General features: G+C 42.6%; 1 protein-coding gene across 3 annotated transcripts in view; it reads right to left on the bottom strand.

The window, feature by feature from the left end:
* The window catches only part of LOC108936477 (myotubularin-related protein 5-like), a 50853-nt gene extending 40975 nt beyond the window's left edge, over positions 1 to 9878 (bottom strand). For all 3 annotated transcript variants that reach the window (XM_029248619.1, XM_029248620.1, XM_029248621.1), the window contains exon 1: positions 9589 to 9878. In XM_029248619.1, the coding sequence (XP_029104452.1) occupies positions 9589 to 9643 (55 nt within the window). In that variant the 5' untranslated portion in view covers positions 9644 to 9878. The remainder of the gene's footprint in view (positions 1 to 9588) is intronic.
* Positions 9879 to 21200: the final 11322 nt, after the last annotated feature.

Genomic DNA, 21200 nt, shown 5'->3' with positions numbered 1-21200 from the left:
AACTTGCTGAAATACTCTGCTGGACACATTCCAAGAAACAGGAAACCAACATTAGTGTTTCAAGGTCTAGATTATCGGTTAAGTGAGCGTAACACACCGTGGCCAGGTGTGGCAGTTGCAGAGCCGTATGGTAGCGGTAGTGCCCATGTACAGTTCCTGTGGTAAGAAAGAGCGCTTTGGCACACCCTTGTCAACAATCGCACACCCCTAGATGTCATTCCTTCAATGGCCTGCAGCGGCCAAACTCTCTGCAAACACTGAAGAAACAACATTTTGGTCCAACATGTGGGCAGCTATCCAACAGGTAGGACTGATCTGCTCAAGTATGTAACAGTTCAATCCAACTTGACCAATTTACAAAGAGGTAAAAAGCACAACAACTCAGAGCCCTGCAATCCTTCCAGCTGTAGGTGGAAATACAAGAATTTCAATGTCCAGATCCTTTCGGAGGAGCCCTGAAGATGCTGCTAAAACATGAGGTCCTTTTGGAGAAGTACATTTCAGACTAATGAAGAGGCAACTCAAAATATTATGGCAGGTTAGAAACATTCAACCTATGAATCATGCTGCAAGATCCCGTTGCATAATTCTCCAATCTGTGCTTTGGTGAGAGTTCAAAAGTTTAATCACTATTATGGAAAGCAGGCCAGACAAGAGGGTTTGAGTGTGAATGACATTTGCAGATTAACAAACATTATCAACTGGACCAGGCAACAGAGTTGGTGAAAAGGGTTTCTCCTCAAAGACAATTCCTTTGGCAGAGTTATGCCAATGTGAAAATGCTAGACATTTAACTGTCAAGGTCCACTGAGCTAGAGTTTTTTTTAATCCTTTTGTTTTGGGGTCTTTATGACTTACCATATTTCTTGCATCTCTTTTAAGCTCAGAATAATATGTCTTTAAAAAGAAATGCCTAAATTGACACTGAAATCTAAACATTTCACATTCAAACACCTTTTGATCCTATGACTTTGGTGACTGAACTCCCCCTTAGTATGTGTGTGTTACATTGTTCTGCTGTGTAGATGGTTGAATGATTGCATGGGGGTTCAGCGTAGTGTATCCAACATTGTAAATCACCTTTGACAGAGGTTAACTAAATACTAGCTAATAATCATTGTAAAAGTAGGAACTTTCATAAAGTAATGGGATGACATCTGAAGCTGCAGAGCTTGGTTTCTCAAGTAGGTGCTGGCCTTGGGTTCCTATCCCCACTGGATTAAATCATTAATACAGAGACACGTTCAGGTCTAAGAGGACCCCATCAAACGGCTATGTCTCCCATGTTGTGTGTAGTCACAGTGTATTTTAATGCTGAACAAACAAGCAATAATGTCACAAAACTGCCATGGGAACAATTATGAATACTTAAGACATATGCACTGGTGGCCAGAGAACATTCGCATTGATTCAGGCCTTCAATCCCAAGCTTTGCGTATGAAATTATACACCCGAGACTTATATGACATCAACTGATTTTTAAGAAGCCCAATATTTCTGGTCTAGTATGTGTTATCCTGACATTGTGAAGATGTATCTCCTTTTCCTTTTCACATGAGGGAACACTATTGAGCATTGAGTCTGGGTATATAAAAGGCCACCAGTACAAGCCCCATCCTTTTATCTGCACTTACAGGAAATGCATTTAAAACCAAGACAGTATTTAGTCATTAATAGGTTGCCATATGTGTGCATGTCTGAACAGCTGGTGAGGTACCCAGGCCAAGTGTTCAGCCATACTGTAAAGATATCTAATTTCAGTCAAAGTTCTTGTTGGCTGGAGGACTGGAAGTACAGGCTGACCATTCAGTTACAGCCCTCTTAAAAAAATAAACTTACAATACAATTCAGTTTAAAGATGAATAATTCAACCAGGTTACATGTTTGTGGAGAAAACAAGAGGACAGCCAAAAATCAGACTCAATCACAGTGACAATGGACAGATCCCTTTAATACTAAGGACACAAGTGAGTGACAGAATGTTCTAGAAGCACACTATGGTCAACAACGGTCAACATCAACTTGATGGCACTTAGTTACATTTTGGCAGTCAACACTCCATTCTTGTATATATAATTATATTTTTAATTTTTACACCAGAGTCCTAACTGTGCATGCTTCCATGAAACCAAAACCAATTAGACTTGGTTGAATATAAATAAATCAGTCCAACCCAACTGAATGACTTAAGAAAAACAAACTTAGGCTAAGTCCAGTCTAAACTCGACAGGTTTGTGTCGATGATCAAAACTTTCTTGGAGAGACCTCCAGTAAAAGCAGTGACCAAATGGGATGACCAAGCAAAAACATGGATGTCACGCTGATGTTTCTCACACTAGAACCAGACAGTCTTGGTGGCATTGGCATGACAACTCCCTGATATATTTGGGTGTAGACCCAAATAGCTCGGATGGTACAACATGAAACTTGTGACCAATTTCCTTCGCGATACAGTATCTGTCCACCCATCCATCCATCCATCCATCCACCCACCCATCCATCCATCAAACAGTAAGGATTTCTTTCTGGTCTCTTTCTACTTAGAGTTCCCAGGTGATTTCATGGCAGATAATACATCAAGACCCTGTGCCACCGCTTATTCATGTGGAGAATTTCAATTACCCTAAACATTATGGATTTTTCTCCTGAGAGTAATGCCCTAGTCCCATACACATGTAGTCATTTGACTTAATAGACTGTCACATAGTCCAGTGAAGAAAAACATAACTGCCTGACAAAAGAGAGAGAATAAGTGAAGCTGCTCGCTCAAATGGTTGTGGTTAACCGCTTCCTAAAAGTCCACATGCCCTGCCCCGTTTCTAACGGCGACAAACAAAGGTGCCTCCAAGCACTTCTCAAAACAAATCGCCGAATACTATGCATGTAATTCTCCGCTAAAAAAAAAAAAAAAAAAAAAAAAAAATCATTCAAGACACCTGCAGAGTATATTAATTCATATGACAGCTAACATCTACCAGCACAAAAGTGGACCGTGAGATTTAAGAAAAATTCAACTCTAAACACTATCAACCCAGTGCTGTGGACCATGAAGAGGAACCAACTCGTCTAGATGGAGTCAAGCAGACAAGGTGGGGCTCCCATTGATGGGGAGCTCTCTGTTCAAATTCTGAATAGCACGAGAAATGAATACACAAACCTCCTCCACCCTTACTGCACATACTTTTCCTCTTCCTTCTCATGGACACCAATGTGTTTTCTATCAATGCCACAGCCAAGTGTTGCAAGCAATTCACCACGGATTAGCGATGTACACTGAATGACCTTGAGAACCATCCATACCATAGACTGCACAAAGTCCCAGCTCTTTGCCTCTGTTGTTACTGGCCAGGTGGCTGCTGCCAACTGTGGTATGCTCCTCATCCCTCGTGCCTGATCAAGTCTGAAGCACAGATGTCGTGCCTACACATATTCCTCTCTCTCAAGGGCCAACAGTATAAGCATCCCCATGCAAAACAAGCCTGACACAGCTGCTCACATGTTCACATGGGAAGAGGTTATCGACACAGTTTCTTCATTTAAATTTAACGCCTTGTAACGCCTTTCTCAAGACTCCCCACACAAAAATACCTCTACAGCGCGGGGGGGGGAACCTGATAAACTACATTATGTTGGTGATGTCAATTCCATGGTTACCATTCATAAGCAGCTTACTCTATTCTTAGGCTTTGGCTTAGATTGATCGTTTAAGTTCTATATTATTTTATTCTGTGTCAAATTTCCACAAAAAGGACTTATGAATTTCTGAAAGTTATATACAGAAGTTCTTTATGATAATTAGTAAGGTTTTGCCTACTACTGTTTAACTGTAGAAACCAGGCTATCACAGTAGTTTCAGTTCCAGTGACCAACCGTTTATTCATTTTTATTACTAAGCTCGTAAGTAGTTATCTTTGACAAAGTTGTTCAAAGACAGAACATGATAAACAGAATGGTGTTAGAATATTTTAAAAGCACTTCAATCTCAGTTAAAAGAAATTAGAATTGCATATGTTTATATTGGATTGGATATGAGAATACCTTTGATAATGAAGAATTCAGGATTCTAAAAACTGGAGACATTTTTGGACACTGCAGTTGAAGTTAAGACATGTTGAGATTTATATAGAAAAAAACTCGGAGGTAATCAGGGGTCTCACGACTACCGCACCTCTTCCACTTTCTGCACCACTACTAGCGGGATGGGAAGACTCCACTGCGACTGTTGGACGGATGAAGCCTCACTGCCTACTGCAGAGGAGACCTAAGAGTTTTCCAGCATACTACACGAATATGAAGCATCACATCCAGGTGCTGGCGTGTCACATGGGGCAGGAAGTGCCTGACTGAATGTGTGAACTCGACCAAGTGAGAAGGAAACCCAAACAAACCCCAGGAAGACCTACATCCTACATGATCACAAAGACAGTCCCACTTCCGCTGTCTATTTTCATTTCTGTCATTTTGGTTCAGTTCTTTCCTGAAGAACCACCAACTCTGTTCGAGTGTCTATAAAAAGGAAACGGAAAACAGCGGGAAGTTTTGCGTGATGACCTTGATGTCGAGCCAGCCCCCTCACGCCTGTACACCTTTCCCCAAGTGTACATGAAGCCGTACGTGCGAAGGAGGCACCAGCCCCCCTTCCTCCTGTTGAACCCAGCCTGGTGTGGTCACCCTTGACATTTAAAGAGGTGTAAAATAGTGAGGAACAGCAGCAACCAATGACCAAATACATTTAGATGGATTTATTTTACCAACACTTTACAAAATCCCTCATAAGTGACATGATTTATCCATTTATAGAGCTGCGTATTTTTTACTAGAGCAATTTAGAGTTAGTACCGTCCTCAAGGGCACTTGAGCAGTACATGGAATTTGAACCTGTGACCTTTAGATTCAAAGACCACAGGTCTAAGCACCATGCTACCAGCTGCTGCTACTACTTTAACTTAAATTTTTGGTATTTGGCAGAAATATGCACTTATATTGAGATCCCTGTGTAAAAATGCACCTTAGGCTGAGCGATGGCATACTGGCCTACAGGTTGCATTATGAGCTCATATACACACCACATGTATGACGAGCCCTGTCTTCTGCAAAGGTGATGAATTCCCTCCAGAGACAACTGGTGTGAAAAGTCTAGCCATCGATTCTAATGGGAGCATAACTTTCAATACCCATTCCTCTCTTGCCCCAGTGTAGGCAGGGTCTACAGCTGAAGAATTGGGTTAAACAGAGGTGTGAGCGTCAAGTATTTCGGCTCTGCTGCGCGCAGTCACCGCGGTGCATGCATCTGCCTACGCCCGACAGCAATCACAACCGTAGCAACAAACACACTGAACATTCCTCTGAAACTTCCTTGTCGTCTTGTCATTTTTTTAAATTTTTTCAGCGCAAAACAGCAAGGGCAACATGGCAGTTAAAGGCACACACCTGTCACCTGAAGGCTCCCAGTATATGTCCCGGGAGGGGCCCTGCTGTTATACCCTGTATAATCTGTGAACAGCTTTACACAAAATGTTTTAAAAGTACATTACAGATAGTATATTTAATTGCAGGCACATGAAAAACATTTTTTGCAGGATATTCCTACATAAAGAAAGGACAATTCAGAAAGGAACAAGCAGCCCAAGTCAGAACTGTAACCCTGATTTCTACTGGATATTACAGTAAAACAAAAAAAACTGGTGAAAGGTAAACAGTGACAGAAAACACTGGAATCACTCTGGAGTAAGGAAATAGTGCAATAATAGATAATGAAAGCAAATAAGAGAAAAGTAGTAGTATAGACAGCTCAACACCACTGGGACAATGGAAAGGTTACTATCACCCATAGAGGCTAATGGTTCAAATGAACTCAGGCTGCACTCTTTGGATGATGAACGTCGCTCGTCAGAAATGAGAGACTTGGACAAGCGAGCTATACGTACAGATGCGGTACCGCCCAAGCACCGAAAAGTACAGTGCATTAAAGGGGACTGTCTTCCATTTTTCACTGCACGCCAGCCAAAGTGCTCAAAGCATATTAAATGACAATGTACAAGAGGAGTACAAGAAGCCTAAATTATTGATGAGGCTTCGAGCGATGCCTGGAAAACAACTTGCTGCAAAGAGAGTAGCATTCTCCAAATTCCAGGGAAGACCGCTTTGGCATGCTGCATGAGCGTGGTCAGAGAACCCCCCCCCCCATGCTGTTGCAGACACACCCCCAGAGTGAGTAAGGCTGTGCAAAAACCATCCCGTTTGATCACTTGGGATGCTGGGACAGCCTGCTGTCTCAACATCGTACGGTTCAATCGTGCGCAACGTTAAGGGTCTCGCACGTCAAAGTGATACGCCAGGTCTGCCTTCCGAACCTGCTCATGTCAAATGTGATGGTTTCATTATCAGATTTTTAAAAACACAACACTACAATGCTGAAACAATTGGGAGACTGTCGGAAGTATTTGTGGAAGTGCTGCTCAGACTCAAAAGTTCAAGCTTCTTCCTGAAAGTGACAGGACTCTGCAGGGATGGGAACAAGGAAACCCGTCCTTGGCTTTTCCGGTCCAGATGTTCATTGGATGTGTGACATTCCTCAACACCCACTGGGTTCTTTAATGTCAGCCTCACAGTTCAAGATTCAGTTCAGGACATTAGGGTGTGCGGCCACTTTCTCTCATGACATAGCCCCCCAAGCCGTGAACGAGTTTTGTCACTGTGGAACTGAAAACAACCTCCTTTTGGTAGCAGCTTAGCTACCTTTGTAACATGAAGATGAAACGGTAAAGTCCGAAGCCATATACGCAATAAACAATACATGGGTGTTGGTCATAGTGACTAGCGTTCTGCAGATGTACCCTGCTTAAGTCGACCAATCTGTACTCCTGAGATAGGCTCTGGACCACTGCAACCCTGCCTTAAGCGGGTATTCATAGTGAGTGAGCTTGGAAAATCATTCCAGCCCAGCAGTACACTGGTGGGAGCTGTCAGTCTGCTGTAAATAATGAATACACTCTTTTTGTGCACCACCACAAACTCCATGTGCGTTCAACCAAAAATTCAGTGTAACAAGCTTTTGGCAGGTCCCAAATGAGCAGGCCAGTGTCCCAGCACCGCAACTGGACAGCGAGATGGGACTTCTGGGAATGACTGCCGTATTGTCCTTCACCCGGCTTTCAAAGGCCAGGCACAGCAGAGAATCTGGACTCCCAGTGTAAACACTTTTTTTCACCTCCCCGGGGTCCGTTTCGCGCTTCCTGTTTGGCCGAGGAGCCGCACAGAGAGAAGAATCCGACTTCTTTCTGGTGATAGCATGAATGCATTGAGGATGACCGCAACTTTGGCTCGGAGCTGCAGTCCAAAAAATTGCAGTCCACCACACCCAGCAACAAAAGAGCAATTCCAAAGATTCGCCTGTTATTCTGGACCCTGCATGAAACGATTGTGATGAGAGGAACAAACACAACCTGATTCAGATAACAGCTCAGACTCTGGTAATGCCACCATCCAGAAGTATTTTGAACCCAAATTCTCGGCTGAACATGCGAGTGGTTTGTTAATTTGCTGGCAACACAATAGTTTGTGAGTGAAACAAACTAATCTACATTTAATCCAGAAAAATTCTGGAGAAGTTTATGAACACATTTAAGAGGCATTCAGCTCATATGACCAGCAACTCGTGTGAAACCCCAAATTTCAAAGCCACAGGCACAGCCAATGTGGTCAAAGTGACACATCTACACATTTTTGTTTTCTAATTTAGCAGACTAATGCAGCTGTCACACCGTCAGGGTCCGGCTGCCTGATACAATGTCCTAGAGCCAAAAAATGAATATAATAGAAGATAAAGGCGAATTTTTTTTTTTAAACAATAAATAGACAAAGAATAAACATACTTTCAAAATTATATACTGTCAAATTAACTATGTCTACAAGCTGAGAATACAGAAAGATACGCACACAAATGTATTGCCTGTCAGTCAATTTACTTAAATCCCCCCCCCCCCCATCTTCATAAAGTGTGAAGCAGCAGAAACTGCACAGCAGCCCTGCTGCTCTTTTTAGACTCAAATCCTACTCCTGAGTATCTGGTTAGCAAATGATCGACTGTCATCACACCGTTAAGGTTGTTGGGACAGAAACAGCGTTCGGGGGGGGGGTGAGACGTGATGTAATGTACGCATCTTAGGGCTCCCATTCGCCAACGCTGACACCTTTCTTCCTCAAACACAAGGGTCAACCAAAATGATTCATCTTCGTGGGAATGAGGTCTTCGTCAAATCTGAGTCACCGAGGTCCGCAATGGAGCGCTTTCTGTAATACAGTACATAAACACATCGGAACCCAGTGAATAAATGCAAAATCTTTCCCGATGCTAAATGCTTGGTGTTTAGAAGACGCTATGAACCACCTCGTAAAGGCAGTATTATTTTTTCATTGTCACAGGCTACCCTCGGACGGGAATCTAGGACGCAGCTGCCTGGAGCTCAGGAAAACAGCAGGTTTCATAGGGACATCAGCGGGACAAGGCGGCAGCTCCGGAGGCCGAAACCGCGCACCTCTGCCCAGGTCTCACTCATTACGTAACGCAGGGACGCGGCCCATTTTCACCATCGCATCATCATATCCGCAGGACGCACAAAACGACGGCAGCACCTGCCTTTTCAAATTCATACGACTGCCCCCAACGTCAGGATTAAAGCAGCAGGGGCTGTAATGTTTACAGTTGCCACCTTGCACTCTAAGCACCCCGGGTTCGTTTCCCGCCCCCTGATGTAGTGATCAAGTACTTACCCTGAAACGATACAGTAAAAATTACCCAGCTATATACATGGGTAAACCACCGTCAACCCCTGAACAGTGAGAGTCACTCTGGAGAAAACCGAGCAAAAGAAATTAATGTAAGCTACCTTACAGTGACCACAGCTGAAGGAATGGGGACAGCGGCCTGGTGGTGTAGTGTTTTAGGGCTGTTGCTTTTTAATCTCACATCTCCCGCCGGTACAAATCCTTTCCCCCTGCTGTTGTACCCTTAAGCAAGACACTTACCCTGAATTACTCCAGAATGAGTTCCCTTCTGTACAAATGTTTAAATCACTGCCACACAGATCTCAGATAGAGATTAGTAAGAAATTGTGAACAATCATGACTACATTCGCAGTCGACCTTACACTAGACATGTTCTCAAGAACTAATTTCTTGCTTTTCCAGCATGTTCACTCCAGACACACAGGTTACTTGTGTTGTTGAATAAAACAAACAAAATATAATGCAAACTCCATTCATACAGTACACACACACACACACACAGCCAACACTGTTACAAAATATAAAATAAGCAGAGCACGACAAGACTGCTGACATAAAATGTTAAGCCCCACCGTGAAACTGCTGTTGGCTTTGCTTTCAACATTCCAGCAAAGTTCTCGGAGTCGCTATTCCTGACTGAGGCCTCATAGCCGCGGTGTCAAGTTCGAGAGTGAAGCCGAGCTGGGAACCCGGAAGGCGGCCACAATGCCGTGCCTCGCACCGGCCCGCACGAGAGCGTCCCCGCCTCCCTTCGGTAAGCGTTGGTTTAGAACCGGTTAGCATAGCCGCCGTCAAACTCACCCCTCTTGTCGAGGTCGTACCCGACCACCACGAAATAGTCGGCCAGTCTGGCCATGTCCGCTCTCGGGGACTATCAGCGCGTCAGGCCCGTTTCGCGTCCTGTCCTTCCGCCGTGGGCTTCACATTCCGCTGCCTGCGGAGACGGCGCCAGTAAGAGCGGCAGAGAGAGCGGTAGCACTAGCATCCCTGCCGACGCGCCCTACCGCCATACTGAGACACATCCCAACCCTGACAGAAGCGAGCGAGGACGCGCACAGCGTGAACGCGGGAGCTTGGAGAAGGAGAGAGGGAGGGCCCGACTGCGCATGGGCAATTGTGAGCCTCCATTAGCGCAAATGAAGCTTGAGCCGAGGTTCTTCAACGCAATGGTCGCCTTCACCTGCTCGTGAATACTTTACAGTATGAAAATAAATGTCTTACGCTGTTATTCGTAGCCTTAATTTCCTCCATCCTTCCTTTAAAGACATGGTCAAAGTAGGTTGATTATCTGTAGTCATAATTTATGGCCCCAGATAATTAATATTTCACATTTTTAGGCCCCTTGGTCCTTCCACATTGGTACATACTAGGAGCACAGAGTATATTGGATCACTTGTTTTTCTTCAAATGGCATAGGGGCTCAGCCGGCAGAGCTGGTGCTTCGCAGCGCCTAGGACACGCATTCGGTCGTGGATTACAGATTGATTCAGTGTGGTGCACTTCGCATGTTCTCCCCCTGTTCTTTTGGGCTTCACATTTCAGGTGAACCGGAGACCCTGAATTGTCCTTTGTCGGAGTGTTTTACATTGTTTAGCACCTTCCGCTTGTCCATCGGGGCTGTGTACCATGGTATAAATAGTAGTATTAGCTTCAAGCCATCCCAGCTTCTTGAAATGGTCAAAATACCACCACCTGGTTTCGCTTTCACTATGGAAATTGATAAGCCTGCAGTGGAATTTAAATTGTCTCTTACAGACATACAACAGCACATGATCTGACTGATATATAGACAGAGCAGTATGTGGTCTTCAATCTCATAAATATAGTAAAACTTCAGATATATCGCACATAAGAGGGGTGCGGTGGCGCAGTGGGTTGGACCAGGTCCTGCTCTCCAGTGGGTCTGGGGTTCGAGTTCCACTTGGGGTGCCTTGTGACAGACTGGTGTCCCCTCCACCTCTGGCCTTACGCCCTGTGTTGCTGGGTAGGCTCCAGTTCCCTGCGACCCTGCTTGGGACAAGCAGTTCAGAAAATGTGTGTGTATATATATCTCACATGCTTAAACATTATTAATTTCACAGAACTAAATATTTTCTGTTTATCATCAGAAATATCTTCCCAGGCCCACTGAGCTCAACATACACAATAATTTCTTCACGAATGCTAAACGATATTAATGTTTATTTCAGCATTAAACATCTTATTACTCGGAGACTGAATACATCCGCATAAATTATGTGGCATAAAAAAGAAATGTTTTAAATCTCGCATGTCCTTTTCCATCCATTTGAAAGCATTTCGAGAAAATGAATTTGAATCCAGCTGGTTATTCTACAAAGTACATCTGAAATGTAAAAGCAATCGTAATTGCTTCCTATTAAAACGCTTATCTCCTTCTGAAATGCAAATGATTGCATTCAGTTCGCGCAATTTACTGGAATCCTCTGTTATGCCATTCACTGCTGGGTCCAGAATAAACAGCTGTCTGATGGGACTGTGGATTTTACTCGATAAAGACCCTTAGAGTGTTGTCAGTATGTCTGAAAGGCAAGGAGCTGACTCATCTTGGCTTCAAGTGCAGTAACAACCACGTAACTCCACAAGCTTTGAAAACAATGCTGTCAATATATTAACAGAGTTATATACAATTGCCTCCATCAGAGTAGAAATACTGCGCAGAATGTTTAAAAGTGCAAATGATGGCAGATAATGTTATACATTAGTAATTACAGTCCTCAGTATTATTGAATATTCAGCTACAAATTCAGCCTTACAAGTATCTACATGTGTTCTGTAGTTAAGATGGAGTGTTAACTTAAATATTGAAAAAAATGGCATATATTCTGGTTTCTCTCATTCTTAGGAACAACACAACCTGAAAAATCCTTACTGTTTACACCTTTCCTCTGGTATCCAAACCTTATTTGTTCCTGAAAATCCATTTTTAACACTGAACATAAATACATTAAAGAAAATGCTCCAACCACTATCTAATATAATATATATTATAATATATATTATCTGCATTACAAGTGTTCCTATGATGCAGGGTGAGTATAGTCAAGTTTCAATAAACATTCACCACAACTGACTTTTTTTTAAAATAACCATCGTTCTCACATTTCATACAATGGAAAGGGGAAATATTTGAGAGAAGTAAGAGGCAAAGAAATTATTTATAGAACTTCTCTAGCAGCGGTCAGTCCAACTGAACGTTCATGTTAACCAGAGGTGTCCGGAGAACACAGAATCACTGGAGCTCTTACATTTACATTTATTCATTTAGCAGACGCTTTTGCCCAAAGCGACGTACATCTTAGCAAAAGTACAATTTATGCATTACATTGAGAGGAGACATAGCTGCAGACATGTGACTCTCAAGTAAACTTAATTTGTTACCTTCCGCTTGCTGCACCGAGGTTCATCGTTCAAGTAGGTGCATAAAACACAGGATAGATTCTGTAAATCCTGATACCCTCCTACCAATTTTTTTCTTTTTCTAAAATACTATAAGATACACAAGCAAGCAAATACAATGCCGGAGTAGCGGCTGATTAAAGGCTTTATCTGGTGATGCTCATGAAGTTTCGGTGCATGAACATTTACACCGTACATGAGCTGGAGAGATCTTGGGCGAAATGGGTCCGGAAAAGGTGAGTTTTCAGACCCTTCTTGAATGTAGACAGAGTTTCTGCAGTTCTGAGTGAGAGGGGAAGGTCACAACAGAGCCAGAACCGAGAACCTCCGTGCTTTACCTTTCGTGCGGGGGACCGCCAAGTGAGCAGAAGTAAACGAGCGAAGGGGTCTGGCTGGGGTATAGCTCTTCCAGATATGACTGCATCACAGCACTACCCAGAGTTATAAGGTAGTATGGATACTGGCTACCTCAAAGCAAGAGTGTGTGTACCCATGTGAACATAATTCCCCACAACCAGTATATAAACTGAAGACACCACACATACACACACACACACACACACACACACACCACTCTTGAGCCGTTGGTGCCAGTGACTTTCTAGTTAAGGGATACCTCTTCCACAGGGTTCCTAGGATGTGGTAAATACGTTGTGCTTCTCTGGATGGGCCCTGTGGAGCTAACTGTATTTTTTTCCCCGCAATAATCATCCCAGATCACATGTCCTCCTTAACGTCTGCAGATGTTAAGTGAGCGTCACTGAACAATTCCAAAGCTCCCTGTGTGATGCACTTTGACCCAAAGTTCTTCTCAACCTCAGTCCCAAGATTTACAGGTGTCTGAAGTATTATTTTTGAAGGCCTTCAGCCGTCAGCCTTCCGCCCACTGTTTTTCATTAACTTTAACATAAATTCTGTGTTTTATTGAAAAGATGAAGAAAATAATGGTAATTAACCAACCGACGTCTACAATCGCTTGTCCCGAGCGGGGTCACGACGAACCGGAGCCTAACCCAGCAACACAGGGAGCGGGGCTGGAGGGGGAGGGGACACACCCAGGACGGGACGCCAGTCTGTCGCAAGGCACCCGATGCAGATCTCGAACCCCAGACCCACCATAGAGCGAGCACTGGCCAAACCAGCCACACCACCATGCCCCCCCTAATGGTAATTAATTCCACTCAAATTTATTTTATCTTTTGCACTTTGTTGCTGAGGAAAGAGAATGAGAGGAAAAGAAACAGTATTATACATATATTGCATTAAACTAGTCCACAAATAGAGACATTTCAATACTTTTTTGGTTTTAAAAAAAAAAAAAAAAAACTTTAATTTATAATTATTACCTTTACCGCTCTCTCCCTCTTTTGTCCAAAGTGATTTATGATGTTAGATAATCAATTTTACAAACATTTACCCATTTCTATGGCAGAGTATTCTTCCGCTATGAATTCAGGCTTCATCAGTATGCTTGTTGTGCAAACAAAAAGTAACACTATTATCTCCCAAACAGAGCTTCTAAATATGGGTGATTTATATGCTTCACCTAGTATCATAGGGGACTGGTGGCCAAACAGGAAAGGAAAGATGTACAGTCCCAGAAAATGCCTTTTCTTATCATGCTGGGTCACAGAACAATCATTTCATTTCCATAAACATCAGCCCCTCCAGCAAACACCGGGGGAATATAAAGCAGGAGTCAATGCCATCACTCTTCATATTAGAGCTCCTCCAGTGAGTGAGTCGTCATTAAATAGTGCTGAGAAACACCTTGCTCTGAGGTTCCATCTTGAGTTTTCCCTTTATGTTTAAATGAGATATGGTTGGGAATAGGCTGTAGGTGCAACAGTGTTGTCTGCAGTGAACATTGCCTACAGCTTGCAGCTCACTGCCCAGGCGTTTTCTTCTTACTTTTTTGCATCCGGCATCGCATGGAAAAACAAGGTCAAAGTTACAGCTTCCCTTTGACTTAAGCATCAATTCACAGTTGAATTATACTTCATATTACAGCTGGAATTATACTTTACACATCCCCTGTGCAATGCAACGTAGAGAGGTATGTGCCTCGACTTATCGATTCTCCTTCCCGGAGCTGCATAAGAAAACTGTCAAAACTTAGACGGTAACAAGGCCATCAGGGCAAAAACAATCACCGGTTATTTCCATGGGCAAACAAACTAAGCAGACTGAAATAATTAATGTCCTCCTACAGCTGCCAGGACCTTGATCTTTAATCAGACATGTGAAAAGCAGAGGCCGTCGTCCTCCATGCCTCACAATGCCACCTTATCATGTTTCCCGAGTGCCTTAGAAAACATTGTTGGTGCTGATTAGGGCCTCCCTGCAGCTGTGCGGGGCTGGATATACAATCCCTTGCAAAACCGATTTTGTGACGAGGTCCATGTAGTCCCCAATGTAAACCCCACCCCTGGACACCTGTGCAGAGCAACCCAGTGAGCACCTTGTTTCTTGAGGCTCTGTACAACACACAGTTGTGCTTTCCTATGGGCCAGGAATTATATTTACATTTACGGAGGCAGAGCAGAAATTATAAAGGCTCGCTATGGTAATGGGTACGGTATAGGTTCTCAGGAGGGTTATGGACAAAACATAAAGTTTCAGTTAAGTAATAAGTAAGGTGCTTTACTGGGCTTGTGGGCAAAGTATAGGACATCAGTAGGATTATGGATAAAGTATATGACTGTCGTTGGGTTATGGGTAATTTATAGGGTCTCAGTAGTCCTACGGACATGGAATCGTGCCTGAGCAGAATCGTATAAAAATCATTTAATAGGGGTCAATAAGAATAAGGACTGAAGATAAACCAGCGGGTTTTGCCCAGAGGCATACAGGATTGTGTTGATCGATTGGCCAAGACTGATGTCCATCTAGGAATTTATTCTCGGAATGCAATGCAGATGGTTGATTAGACAAGAAGCTGGGAGTAAAACATCTGCACTGACCTGACTGGAATAACACCCAGAATGGTGTGGTTTTCAGTCCGCTCCCTCTCAACTTTAGACCTGTAGGGATTAGTATCACATTCATGGCAAGTCAGTACTCACTTGACTTTTGGGTTTTTTAATAGTAAAAGTGGTGGCGCAGCGGGCTTGGCCGGGTCCTGCTGTCTGGCGGGTCTGGGGTTTGAGTCTCCCTTGGGGTGCCTTGCGATGGACTGGCGTCCTGTCCTGGGTGTGTCCCCTCCCCATCCAGCCTTGCGCCCTGTGTTGCCGGGTTCAAGTTTGCCGCGACCCCGCTAGGAATAACTGTGTGTGTGTGTGTGTGTGTGTGTGTGTGTGTGTGTGTGTGTGTGTGTGTGTGTGTGTGTATATATATACTGAAAGCTGGAAATTTTGCTGTACCTCTTACCCTTTGATTTAAAGTTGGATAGATTGGTTTTCCATGTGTACAGAACACTGTACGTTCATTTATGAGCAACAGCTGGTGTTAGGGTAAGTAGACTTTTCAAAATGGAGTGCAAGAAATTGGCACAATTTTAAAATGATATGGCAGGGCACAGAAGCTCATGTCCTTTTTTGAGCCTCAAGGTGTATGTTTATGAATCCCAATAATAAATATTTTCAACAGCAAACCAGATAACTCATGTTTTCAAAAATCACTACATTAGTGGAAATCAGAAATAGTTAGATTAAGCTGAGAGCTTTAGGTTAATTTAAACGTACAGGAAGTCCCCGGGTTACAACCGTTCGACTTATTTGCAACCTGTAGTTACGAACCACCTCCCCGTAAAGCCTATTATATTAAAAATTTGAGTTACGTACAATGGTTTGTAATAACAAACCGGTGCTAGTTTGTGACGTGCATCAAAACATTGCACGTCTACAGCCGTTCATTGGTTTGTGGTGCGTGAGGTAGGACAAAGACTTTGTTCTTTTCAGTTGAGCTGTCACGCGCATGACCTCGCCCCAAACGTCCGCACCTGCCCGACATCAGAGCAGCGGGGTATAAAGAAGCCACACCTGCACGCGGTGGTTGCGGAATCTCATCTGAGAAACTCGTCTCTCCAGTGCTCTTGAGTGAACCCACAACAACCTAGCTGTCCTTCCAGTCTCTCGTTCTCCTAAGATTCTCGTTCCCACTTCTTACGTCCACGGGTGCTGACACTTGCATCGCCATCTAGACGTCGAATTCTCCCCAAAACCTACATTTGTGCATCGACCGACCCACACCTGTTCCCGACCACGAATCTCGCCTGCTCGCTTGTGTATCGAAAATGAAAATCCCTCGATTGGGTCCGCACACACACCTCATTCTCCTGCCCACTCAATATGACACGGACCACGTTGCTGCTAAGTGTCTCGTGTGCGTTCCTGTGTTTTGCTTTAATTTTTTTGCTTTTACCCTCCTAACCATGGAACAAAAGCATAAATGTGATGCAAGTGATGGTGATGCATCCAAGAAAAGGAAAACGATCATGACTGAAACTAAAATGGAAATAATAAAGCGACTGGAGAAAAGGTGAAACGCCAACGAACGTTGGAAAAGCGAACATTAAAGTTTCTGTAATGTTTTTCATACCTGCACACACACATCCTCTCTCCTCCTCCTCCCTCTCTATTATAAATACTGTAGTTAAATGTATCATTATTATTGTTATTATTATTATTGCTGTATTACGTTAAAGACGTTTTAGTGTATCCAGAAGTGTTTCTTTAATGCTTTTTTATGCATAGAAAGGTACACAATATATACTAAGACAAACATTTGACAAACTGACGTTAGACACGAACCGTACCTAACTGTTCCAACTTACGTACAAATCCGACTTAAAGACAGATTTTAGGAACGGAACTCGTTCGTAATCTGGGGACTGCCCGTATTACGTTGTTCAAAAGAACAAATTCTCTTTTCATTGCGGGACGGTCCACTGCTGTCTATTAATCTTCTGCAAAAAATGCTTACAAGAATACAAAGGACAGGATTCTTAAGGCCGGGTTTCGCCGTCACGTGATTTCCTACAATAGACGGAGCAACAGACGACACTAGACAAGAACAGGTTGTGAGCTCTGGATTTTCTGTGGCTTTACTCATCACAATGAAATGCTTTAAAATTGCTCTTCATGGTGACAAGTTCATTGTCTTTGGCAATTTGCCACACTTCTAGAATATTGCAGTTATTCCAGCTGATGCAATATTCAGAGAAACTTTCATCAAATATTTCAAATTTACATTTATGTATTTAGCTGACACGTTTCTGCCAAACTTTATGGCTCCATTATTTGTTCTTTTTCATGCCAGCACTACCATAATATGGCTTAAAATTAAGTTCCAACTGATTATTTTTAAAGGGTGAAATTAACGGAACAAGTAAGCTTTATGAAAGCAGTAATATGCCGATAAATAAACAGTAACATGCCAACACCTCCAAGGAAACTATGACCTGGTCTTCACAAATTCGGTACTGTGTGCTTGTAAGTGGTGCCCTGTCTTCAGACCACACAAGGAGAGCCTTGAAGGTTGGGTTGCATTTCCAATCCACACCCAGGTGGAGCATGGGGTGTCTGTTTGCAGCCAAGCCCCTGATCTCCGCTTTGCAGCAGTCAGAGCTCACAGGTGAAACTCGAGGGACCAAACTTGTCCGATTCTGTGCGAACGCCTTCTGCTGTCTTCACCGAACATCCTGGTATTTAGATAATCCCACAACCCAAGTCTCGGTGCTGTGCCAAGACGATTTACCGCATCGTTACCATGCTGTGCATGTACATGGTTAATGGGGGATGGTTTGTCAACTGAAATTCAGAACGGAACATCGGAAATATTAAACCCAAGTTTTTCATGAAAATTCTAAATTATTATTCTAAGTTTTTTTTTTTACCTACACAAGCAGTGAGTGTGACAGGCTGCACTGTTTACCCCTTTGGTCACACAAGGGCCATTTTTTTCATCCAGAGAAAACCATTGTAATACCATGAAAAGGAAACTGAATAAAACGAGAAAAAAATAAAGATGACTTTTAAATTGTAAAAATCACATGTTTTTAACTGCTCTGTTTTCAGAAACAAATTTTTCCTGATAAGTGCCATCAGTTCAGGAAGAGGCTGTATATTATTACATTTATTTAGCAGATGCTTTTCTCCAAAGCGACTTCCAATGAACTTTATGTAGTGTTATCAGCCCACACACTTTATTCACCAAGGTGACTTACACTGCTAGATACACTACTTACACTGGGTCACTCATCCATACATCAGTGGAACACACTCTCTGTGTGTCACTCACACACTATGGGGGAACCTGAACAGCATGTCTTTGGAGTGTGGGAAGAAACCAGAGCACTTGGAGGAAACCCACACAGACACAGGGAGAACATGCAAACTCCACACAGACTAAGCAGGGATCGAACCCATGTCCTCTCACACCACCCAGGCACTGTGAGACAGCAGCGCTACTCGCTGTGCCATCATGTCACCCATTATAATTCCTTATCTAGCCAATGCCTTTGTTTTACATTGTCAGGTTTACTACAATACATTTTTTGTTTTGAGAGTACACAGTAGAAATCACATGATGACAGAACAAGTAAAGTACCACAGTAAACACAAGATAAGGGAGTCACTGTAATAGCGTTAATCCGTAGAGCCATTAATCAAAAGGACTTAGGGGAAGCAGACCTTTCCCCATAGATCAATAACTAGTTATTTTCTTGAGACGGAAGCTTTTCCAGGTTCTGAGAAATTGCAATTCTTTGACTCCTTCCTCCTAACAATTCAAAGTCACACCCCACCACCAGAGGACCTCCCATCTTACAGTTCACTAGATGGCAGTAACTGTGAGAAAACAACTGCGCTGCAGTGAAAAACACCGTTCAAGTGCATCCAAGGCAAAGATACTCTTCCTCAAAACCAGAGAAATGATAAAAAATGATTCATTCAAAAAGGATTATTATCCATTATCCATTATTATCCAGAATGCATTTTTATAGAAGGGTAAAATTAAAGTTAATTAGATTTTTAAAACATCTTAAAGTACATCAAACACTGATTATTTAGACCTTAATACTTATATATTTATATGAATGCCTTGCCATCATGTACAATTTCACCTGACATACTCTATGGTGCAACAATGAGCTCATTTTATAACTCTAACCACTTTATTTCATCATTATCCTGAAGGGTAGAACACTAAATTGACATTTATCTGCTTTGTTCTTTAAAGACGTTATTAAACAGAAGCTTAACCTCATTTATACACAGAAATTTAGCGAGAAAAATAAACGATGTTCACAGTTTAATACAATTATGTTTGCTTTAGAGGGCTATGCAATTTTAAAGGGATACACTTAATTTTATGATAAAAAAAAGTGTTTCATACTCACCTAAAAATGGATCATCCTATACTTTGAACATTGTATTCTTTTATTTCATAAGGTTAGCACAAGGAAGCTTAACGTGTAAGTTGCGGCTTGTATGTAAACTCTTTAAATAAATGTGGATCAACTCATCGCCCTGGAAGGCAAGTCCATCAAGTTTTCCAACAGAGCTGACATCACCAAGGCCTTAGATGAGTTTATAAAACGCTTGTAAAGTGGAATCAGCTGGTTCGCTGCTTAGCTAAAATGAAACCCTATTAGGCGAGATGTTACTGCTCAGCCTTGGTGTCAGCTGTATTACAACTCCTGCATACATGAATGGTGAAAAGAATGACCATTTTCTTTCCAGGTGACCTTCACACTGAAGCAGAGTGGTAGTATTACATGCTTCTCTATAACTAAATGGCTCAAACTTAATACTTGTTGACCCATTTCAACATAGAGCATCTACCTCTTTCTCCTACTGAGAAACTCATGATCAGCACAGCCTTCATAGGCACTTTATTTATTATTTTGCATATCTAAAGCAAAGCCTGCAGGTAAGCCCTCGATTCCAGTAAGGTGATTCCGCAGTTTTTGCTCCAACTTCCTCCAGTTACTTCATCATCTCGTCATTTTATACTTCCAGGATTTCTTTCAAAGACAAGGAAGCATATTTGAAAATGACAGCTTGGTAAATTCTCTTATCACAAGTGGACAAAACACTCAGTCACTTAACTGTCCAAGTCAGGGTCTCAGTGGTCCAGAGCCTATCCTGGAAGCAGGAAGCGCAGGGCTGAGGAGGGTACACTGTGGATGTCCATCTCAAAGCAAGTGGAGCAGATAAAGTTAATAGGGGTTAATCAGATTACTCCATGATTATATTTTTCATTTCAGCTATGGAAAACTGGCATAGTAATGTTACCATAAAAAGTTGCAGTGCTCTACTGGGTTTGGTTGGTCACTCTGCTGACCCAGAAGGATGACAACGGTTTTATCCATGGAAATAAAACATGGTGACCATGTGACTAATGAGTGGAACGAGCTGATCATCTTCACATGCTTGGTGTTCTATTCCCAAAGAGCAGAATCAGTACTGTCAGTGGAAAAGATTATAAATACACAATACTTTTTTCCCTTGGGGGACCAGTAAGAAAGGCCCAATAATTTTCATTCCTCCTCCCTTCTCCCTCCCAGTTATGCCTTCCTACTTTCCATTAAAAACAGGCCTTATTTTTTATTTGGAAAAGTCAAAATATCCATCATCACTTATGCGCATGCATTACAAAGTGTCATTAAGAATTTTTACAAATTTGTTGACTTCTGCACAGATATCTACATGAAACTATGCACAACTAAAACCCAGCAAAAGCGAGTCCTTGAGAGGATCTTCTTTCTCACCTGCTGTTACCTAACAGTAGTGTGACTAACGCAGTAAACTCTTACTGGATTCGGTTCAGCCCTGTCCAAGATATATTATGAATGACAACACAGTCCGCATATTGTTGTATGACATAAAACCACATAAATCGTACGGCACAGCTCAGTACTTCCTTAGTGAACTCGGAACGACACAGAGCAGGAGAAGTTTGGAAAATGCAAAAAAATGTTTTAAGACTCGTTCTGGGATGCACGACAAGGTGATGTGAGGCAGCTGATGGAATCTGGGGTGTACCTCACCAAA

Source organism: Scleropages formosus, chromosome 24, assembly GCF_900964775.1.
Source record: "Scleropages formosus chromosome 24, fSclFor1.1, whole genome shotgun sequence".
Lineage (NCBI taxonomy): Eukaryota > Metazoa > Chordata > Actinopteri > Osteoglossiformes > Osteoglossidae > Scleropages > Scleropages formosus.
This window is presented reverse-complemented; position numbering and strand designations above follow the sequence as displayed.